Source organism: Peromyscus eremicus, unplaced genomic scaffold (genome assembly GCF_949786415.1).
Source record: "Peromyscus eremicus unplaced genomic scaffold, PerEre_H2_v1 PerEre#2#chr22_unloc_1, whole genome shotgun sequence".
NCBI classification, from domain to species: Eukaryota; Metazoa; Chordata; class Mammalia; order Rodentia; family Cricetidae; genus Peromyscus; species Peromyscus eremicus.
In genome coordinates, this window is record NW_026734286.1 from 7882184 (window position 1) to 7890248 (window position 8065).

An 8065-nucleotide genomic window follows, 5' to 3' on the forward strand; every position below is an offset into this window, starting at 1 on the left:
ATAGGGTTTTAATTATAAATTTGTTATCTATGAATGTTTTTCCTGCTTATATGCCTGTGAACAGAGTGTATTCCTGGTGCCATGTAGACCAGAAAATAGTTTGATCACCTTGAACTGGAGTTACAGGTGGTCCTGAGCCACCATGTGCATGCTGGGAAACAAACCCAGGTCCTTTGGAGGAGCATCAAGTGCTGGTAACCACTGAGCCCTGCAGTGACCCTAAGTGATCTAATTCTATTCAACCCCAAATCTTTAGTTCTCCAAACATTTATGTTTTAGGTCAGCAGTTAGATCTTTTATTTCATTTTTCTTCAAATTATTGTTTGATGGAATGGGTATTGTGTTTTTCCTGCATGTATTTCCATGTACTATGTACATGTCTGCAGTCTCAGAATGCCAGAAGAGGGTATTAAATTGTCTGGAACTGGAGTTACTGATCGTTGAGTCTCCATGGGGTTGCAAGGAATCAAACCTGAATCTTCTTGAAAAGCTGGCAGTGCTCTTTAACCACTGAGCCATCTATAAAGTGCCAGAGATCTAAACAACAAAGTAGGTCATGTTGATATATACATTATTTATTCTCAAAACCTAAAACCTGATAGTAAAGTTCCTTGTAAAATCAACTGCTCCCAAACCCACTGTTTTTCCTTTTCTATTGATATTGCTGTAACCATGTTTAGGTGTTATGGGTTGTCAAGCACATTATCACCTCAGGACACTGCACCTCATTTTCCCTTTGCCATGAATGGTCAACTCTCATGTATCCGTTATTTATAAAACCCAGAGTGGTAGATTGTGTCTATAATCCTAGCACTTAGAAATTAAGGCATGAGTATCAAGTGAAGGGCTATCAAGATTACAAATGGCAGTTAAGGTCCCTTGGGGCTACAAGTATACAATGTGTTAAATATAATAATAACCTGCAGCCTTAGTGTTGGGTCTAGAGCTCATGGGGCCCAATGAAGAGACTGTGAGACTTTATTGCATGAAGCCATGAGATGAAGCCTCAGTTTCACTTTGGGATAACAATATGTTGAGATACCCAAGCTTTTAGACACATGTCATGAATAGCTGCATGTAGGAAGTGGAAATAGTGAAAGAGAGAGATATATGAGAAGTTGCAGAAAGAAAGAGCTGAGTAAACCCTTTGAAACTGAAGCCCCAGGTGCCTGACACAGAGCTGCAGGATTTGGTGTTTGCCGTGCATGGCTTCAGACTTGGCCTGGTCCAATCTTTCCTTAATTTCTTGAAAGGGAAATGTATATTCTATGCCACTGTGTGTTGGGTTGATAAGATTCTTGTATTGGTATTACATGAGGTCATAGTCAAAGATTGCCTTGCGTGTCAGAAGAAACTGTGGACATTCAAACAGTATTGGGACTATTACATAATATGGGGATCTTTGAAATCAGACTAAATGCATTTTGCATCATGGTTTGACTATGAGCCTGTCATGACCTATGTCAAAATGTTGAGGGTTGAATGAAAAATCTTCCAGGTAGTGTGCTGAGTTTGAGCATTTGTCTTTGATGTAAGCCTTCATTGGTGACTTACAAAATCCTTATGAGGAGGAGCCTTTCTGGAGGAATATAGTCTCACCACATTCTTTTGTTTTGTTGAAAGTGAGCAGCCTCCTTCCTTCTCATGTAGGCACGCCATCACCACCAATAGAGACTATTCTTAACTAATGTAAGAGAAAGTAGAAGCAATTGCTTTTCCCGCCTAATCCATGTTTCTTTCCTGATATTTTTATGTTTATATTTTCGGTAAATCAAGTCAGGTTTTTGTACATATTAAGCATTTGCTCTTGTGCTTAACTTTACCCACTTCATGACTTTTGAACTTTGGCAGGTTTGTAATTTTTCAGAGCAAGAATGTGTGCATTCATGAAATTAATAGTGATCTCTTGAATCACTGAATTGCAGGTGTATAACATTGTCCCTACATTTTTATGTTGTTTTGAAATGTCTGAAATTCTTGAAGAGATAGGTAGATAGGTAGATAGATAGATTGATAGTTAGATAGATAGAGATAGATAGGTAGATGTGTACCATTTGTCTTCCTGGCATTTAATGAAGCCAGAGGAGAGCATTGCATTCTCTTGATCTGGAGTTAAGAATAGTTGCTAAAAACCTGTGAGTGCTGCTAGGACTGCTTCAAAAGCAACATTTGATTTTTTTTTTTCTGAGACAAGGTTTCTGTGTGTAATAATCCTAGCTGCCCAGGAACTTGCTTTGTAGACCAGGCTGGCCTGGAACTCACAGAGATCCACCTGCCTCTGCCTCCCAAGTGTTGGGATTTAAGGAGTGCCACTAGCACCTATTACAACAGGTGATGTTATCTGTTGACCCATCTTCACATACTCCCTCCCTTTTGTTGTTTGTTTTACTGTATTAGGATCAACATTTACTTTACTAATGTTCTTGAGAACTCCTTGATCTGTCAGTCAATAACTTCTTAAAAATGCTTTCCTTCCTGGGAATTATTAGCTTTACAATTCAGTAGGGGTCACTCCAGCTTATGATAGACAAGTGTAGAACTGGTGTGAATGTTTAACTCTGTGGAGGAATTTTGAGTGAGGCCTGAGTGATTTCTGTTTTTTAGTTTAAGACAGGGTCTCACTATGTACCTTTGGCTGTCCTGGAAATCTCTACCTAGACCAGGCAGGCTTGAAAATCACCTGTCTCTGCCTCCCAAGGTTTGGGATTAGAGGTGTGCACCACCACACCCTTATTGTCTATCCTTTCTTGAAGTTAATAATTTTGATAAAATTCTGCTGATATATGCCAGTGTTACTCTATTTACCTGTCTCTCTGTGTATATTACTAGGCATTTCTCCTGATGTGCTGTATTCTACTCTGTGGGCACTGGAATGGAAGGGTCATTCTCTTTTGATGTTTCCTTTTAAAATGAGTTGGTGACTGCGTTTGATATTTACTGACCGATGTCATAGAATATTTTGAGCACACAGAATTATGTAAATATATTCTCAATGAAGTGTACATTTGCAATTAAGTCAGTCTCATCATTTCAATTACAAACATGTATTGGACATTTTAGAATGCAGTGACCTATGAGGATGTGCGTGTGAACTTCACTCATGAAGAATGGGCTTTGCTGGATTCTTCCCAGAAGAGTCTCTACAAAGATGTGATGCTGGAAACCTACTGGAACCTCACTTGTATAGGTAAGAATGTGAGCTTTCTGTCAGTTTTTAACTTAAGGGGACAAGCTTTTCTTGGAGATTGGTGCTCTTCTGTGATTTTTGAATATGAAAAGAAAACAATCGTGAATAAATCAGGCATGATACTAAGATTCATGATAGTAATTTCAAATGTGCTTAATTTTCAGTAATGTATCACATACACTTTCTGGTACTGTATTTTAGGGTACAAATGGGAAGACCATAATATTGAAGAACATTGTCAGAGCTCTAGAAGAAATGAAAGGTAACTTTCAAGTACAAGGTGATATATACATATGTCTGAAGAAGTGTTAATGTACTGTGAACTTTCAATGAAAAGCCACTATGTAAATAAGCATAGCTTTGTGATGATTATTAAATTCGCACCACACCATGTACTCCAGTGTCAGGTAGCTAATCACTGTTTGCAAAGCATTCCATTAAGGACAAGACAAAGAAACAATGCCATAATAGATGTCACAGTTTCAGTCATAGTCATGTGAGAGGCATGTTGTTGAACTGTTCATCCACTTACTGTCATGCCTTCTAATTATCATATAAGGTTGATGAGGGGATTAGTGTGTGTCTTAAGACCTTTTATAAGTAAAGCTTCCATGTTAAAGCTAGTGTTCCTCATATACTTGTAGTGAGTGACTTAACATAGTTTAGTAAGAGGAGCACTTTATTAGAGACAGGAGGTTGTCTTGGTGTAGAAACGTGAATCCCTATTCCACATCTGTATGACACACGAAATGTTCATCTATGTGAATGCAATGTGAAAACCTTTGTTATCTCTCTTTACCAGGGATGTCATCTGTCACTCTGGATACAAGGTGTGTGAGCATAAGGGATATGGAAAGAAGCTTTGTAGTTCTGTCTTTCGCAGGAAAGTTGGAAGATGTGTAGTAGTCCCCTCTATGAGAAGACATGATGACTGTGATACAAGTTTACAATTAATTGGTTTTCCAACTTTAGTAGGAATACATCAACAAACTCCCATTGGAGAAAAACCCTTTGATTACCAGGAATATGGAAATTCATCTCTCTCTACTGGTTCACTGTGCACATGTAGTGTGGCTCACAGTATAAGAAAATGTTATGAATGCAATCAGTGTGATCAAACTCTGAGTTCTTCAAATTCTCCTCAAAGATGTGAAAAAGCTCATGTGGGAAAAGAAAATAATAAATGTGAGTCATCTACAAATGGCTTTAGCCATTACAGGCATCTTCAAACACACCAAACAACCAATAATGAAGAGGTTCTCTATGAATGTAAGCAATGTGATAAAGCCTTTAGATCTGATTGCTCTTTAGAAGTATACCAAAAAACTCATTTGGAAGGAAAACCCTATGAGTATAATCAAAGTTATAAAGCCTTTGCATGTCACAATCTTTATCAAGTACATAGAATACAAACTGGACAGAAAAGGTATGAATATCATCAGTGTGATAAAGCCTTTGCATTTCCCACTTATCTTCAAATACATAATAGAAGTTATACTGAAGAGAAATCCTATGAATGTAATCAATGTGGCAAAGCCTTTACACGTAACAGTCATCTTCTCACACATCTAAGATGTCACACTGGAGAGAAACCCTATGAATGTAATCAATGTGGTAAAACCTTTGCTCATAAGAGTAGTCTTCATATTCATGAAAGAAGTCATAGTGGAGAGAAACCCTATGAATGTAATCAATGTGGTAAAGCCTTTGCACGGAGGAAGAATCTTCTCTCTCATCAAAGAAGTCATACTGGAGACAAACCCTATAAATGTAATGAATGTGCTAAAGCCTTTGCAGAGAAATATAAGCTACTCAGTCATGAAAGAATTCATACTGGAGAAAAACCCTATGAATGTAATGAATGTGGTAAAGCCTTTGCAGGAAAGAGTAATCTTCTCAGTCATGAAAGAATTCACACCGGAGAGAAACCCTATGAATGTAATGAGTGTGGTAAAGCCTTTGCAAGGAAGAGCCATCTTCTCTGTCATGAAAGAAGTCACAATGGAGAGAAACCCTATGAATGTAACGAATGTGGAAAAGCATTTGCACAGAAGAGTTATCTTCTCAGCCATGAAAGAAGTCATAGTGGAGAGAAACCTTATGAATGTAATAAATGTGGTAAAGCCTTTGCACAGAAGAGTAGTCTTCTCAGCCATGAAAGAAGTCATAATGGAGAGAAACCCTATGAATGTAATCAATGCAGTAAAGTCTTTACACAAAAGAGTAGTCTTCACAGTCATCAACGAATTCATACTGGAGAGAAACCCTATGAATGTAAGCAATGTGGAAAAGCCTTTACACAGAAGAGTAGTCTTCACAGTCATGAAAGAAGTCATAGTGGAGAGAAACCCTATGAATGTAATCAATGTGGTAAAACTTTTTCAGGGAAGAGTAGTCTTCGCAGTCATGAAAGAATCCATACTGGAGAAAAACCCTATGAATGTAATCAGTGTGGTAAAGCCTTTACCCAGAAGTGTAGTCTTCACAGTCATGAAAGAAGTCATAGTGGAGAGAAAGCCTATCAGTGTAATCAATGTGGTAAAGCCTTTGCACTGAAGAAGTATCTTCTCAGTCATAAAAGATTTCATACTGGACAGAAACCCTACGAATGTAATCAGTGTGGTAAAGCCTTTGCTACAAAGAGTAATCTTCTTAGTCATGAAAGAATTCATACTGGAGAGAAACCCTATGAATGTAATCAATGTGGTAAAGCCTTTGCAACAAAAAGTAATCTTCTTAGTCATGATAAAATTCATACTGGACAGTATCATATGGATCTAATCAATGTGGTAATTTCAGAAGTGAGCTGCCATATGGGTGCTGGAAGCTGAACTTTGTTTTCTACAAGAGGCACTTGCTGGAGTTCAGCTCCATAGGTGTTAATGTTTCAAAGACGATATTGGGCATCAGCAAAGGAAGGAGACTACTATGATTTGAGGGTGAATCAGGATAACTGCTGCTTTATTGAAAAAAGGACTACACCTTTATACTCTATAACTGAACATTAGTTTCAGCTCAAGCAAGATTGAAAGCAGACTTAATGATTCCATGATGAAAGCAGCCATCAACCTCACCACAGCATTTTTCCTGAGGCAAAAAGCAATAAATTCAGCAAGTATCTAAATTCCTTTCTGGATGTGAGCCCATTGTTTCCTTTCATAGTGTATGTTCATTCTTGGGACCAGGTGTATCCAGTTAGTACATCTTTAAGTTCTGTAATCTTGGTGTAATCAGTGGGATACTATGGGGATTCTTGTATGGGAGTAGTCATAGTTATCACACTCTGATTCCATGGTGGTGGGGATTTTTTCCATGAATTTTGCTTAAAGAGACTGCCATTGTATACATCCCCTCCTCCACTGTTTTAGCCCCCCAAAAATTTCCCACAAGAAAAGGCATAAGGAAACTTCATAACATATTTGTGAGAATTATTAAAATGAAAGTAAAAAGATGCTGGAGAATTAAGATCTGCAATGTTGAAATGCTGGAATGTTGTCAAGCAGCAATGGTCATGGTGCAGTCCATGCCAAGTACTAAACTGCTAAACCATCTTTCATTCCTTTTTATTTCTTTTAAGATTTAATTTATTCCTATCTTTGTGAGTGCACTTGTACAGTGTAGTTTGAAATCAGATGGTAGCCAGTGGGACCCAGTCCTTCCTTTCTGCCATTTGGGTACTAAGGACCAAACCATGTCTGTAGCTAGAGTTTTCCTGCCTGGCCCACAGTCAGGACAAATCTCTCTCACCTGCCAGTCCCACAGCCGCTCAGACCCGACCAAGTAAACACAGAGACTTACATTGCTTACAAACTGTATGGCCATGGCAGGCTTCTTGCTAACTTCTCTTACAGCTTAAATTAATCCATTTCTATAAATCTATACCTTGCCATGTGGCTCGTGGCTTACTGGCATCTTCACATGCTGTTTGTCATTGTGGTGGCTGGCAGTGTCTCTCTGACTCAGCCTTCCACTTCCCAGCTTTATTCTCCTCCTTGTCCCGCCTATACTTCCTACCTGGCCACTGGCCAATCAGTGATTTATTTATTGACCAATCAGTAACACACTTGACATACAGACCATCCCACAGCACTTCCCCCCCTTTTTTTTCAAAATAATTTGGGAATTTGGGCATAGCTTCTCTTACTACTTCCTGCTGGAGGGGGGCGCTGTATCTTATGGGGACACAAAGAAAATTTTAGGATCATGGAGTAGTCCGTAAGGCTGTATTGTCTGAGCCAGTTGCCTTGAAACCATTCTGGATGTTGGATTATCTGGGCCATGGTGTCATCGGAGACCTTTCAGGGGGTCTTGGCTGGTCAAACCTGATGTATCTTAAACTGGAACAAATCCGTAGCCTTTGGCTTTCTGTGGGAACAAAAGCAGAGACTCTTTTCCAAAGCAACATATCCTTATATCCAAATTTTGAAGTGAAGGTACCTTTAAAATATACATTTTGGCATAATTCAACAGCTTTTATGATCAAATGTTTTTCTGCAGTTAAAAATCCCAAAGACAACACAATCCAGATTCTCTGTGTAATATTCATCTTTATGTGGCTTATTTTTTATATTAATTTTACTATCTCTTTAAAGACTTAATTTTTTTAAAACTATGTATTTGTTTCTATAACTGTATATATCACCTTTTTTGTCTCTTTCAAGCCTATGTATATTTTACACACATTGTAAACTATTACATCTGAATCTGTCTTATTGTGAATCTATTGCTTTAAACTGCAGCAGCTGTGGCTGCTGGCTCCACCCACCTCAGCTTCCCAACATGGCTACTTTTACCACCAGCTCTGGGAGCTATCATGGGTTTATGCTTTTATCCAAGCAGCATGTAGCCCGGAAACCTCTTTTTTTTTGTTTTGTACTA

General features: G+C 38.4%; 1 protein-coding gene across 1 annotated transcript; it reads left to right on the plus strand.

Moving 5' to 3' along the window:
- The first annotated feature begins 3040 nt into the window (after window positions 1-3040).
- LOC131900812 (zinc finger protein 260-like) lies at window positions 3041-6311 on the plus strand. Its single transcript, XM_059252147.1, has 3 exons — window positions 3041-3187; window positions 3389-3449; window positions 3990-6311. The coding sequence occupies exons 1-3, from the start codon at window positions 3154-3156 to the stop codon at window positions 6016-6018; spliced, it is 2124 nt and encodes a 707-aa protein (XP_059108130.1). The 5' UTR covers window positions 3041-3153; the 3' UTR covers window positions 6019-6311.
- The last annotated feature ends 1754 nt before the right edge of the window (window positions 6312-8065 follow it).

Excerpts from the sequence above, each read along its gene's own strand:
- LOC131900812 (XM_059252147.1), top strand. The coding sequence starts at position 3,154 with ATGCTGGAAACCTACTGGAACCTCACTTGTATAG. Across the intron at positions 3,188-3,388 it reads CTGGAACCTCACTTGTATAG|GGTACAAATGGGAAGACCAT; the intron begins GTAAGAATGTGA and ends ACTGTATTTTAG. Across the intron at positions 3,450-3,989 it reads AGCTCTAGAAGAAATGAAAG|GGATGTCATCTGTCACTCTG; the intron begins GTAACTTTCAAG and ends TCTCTTTACCAG.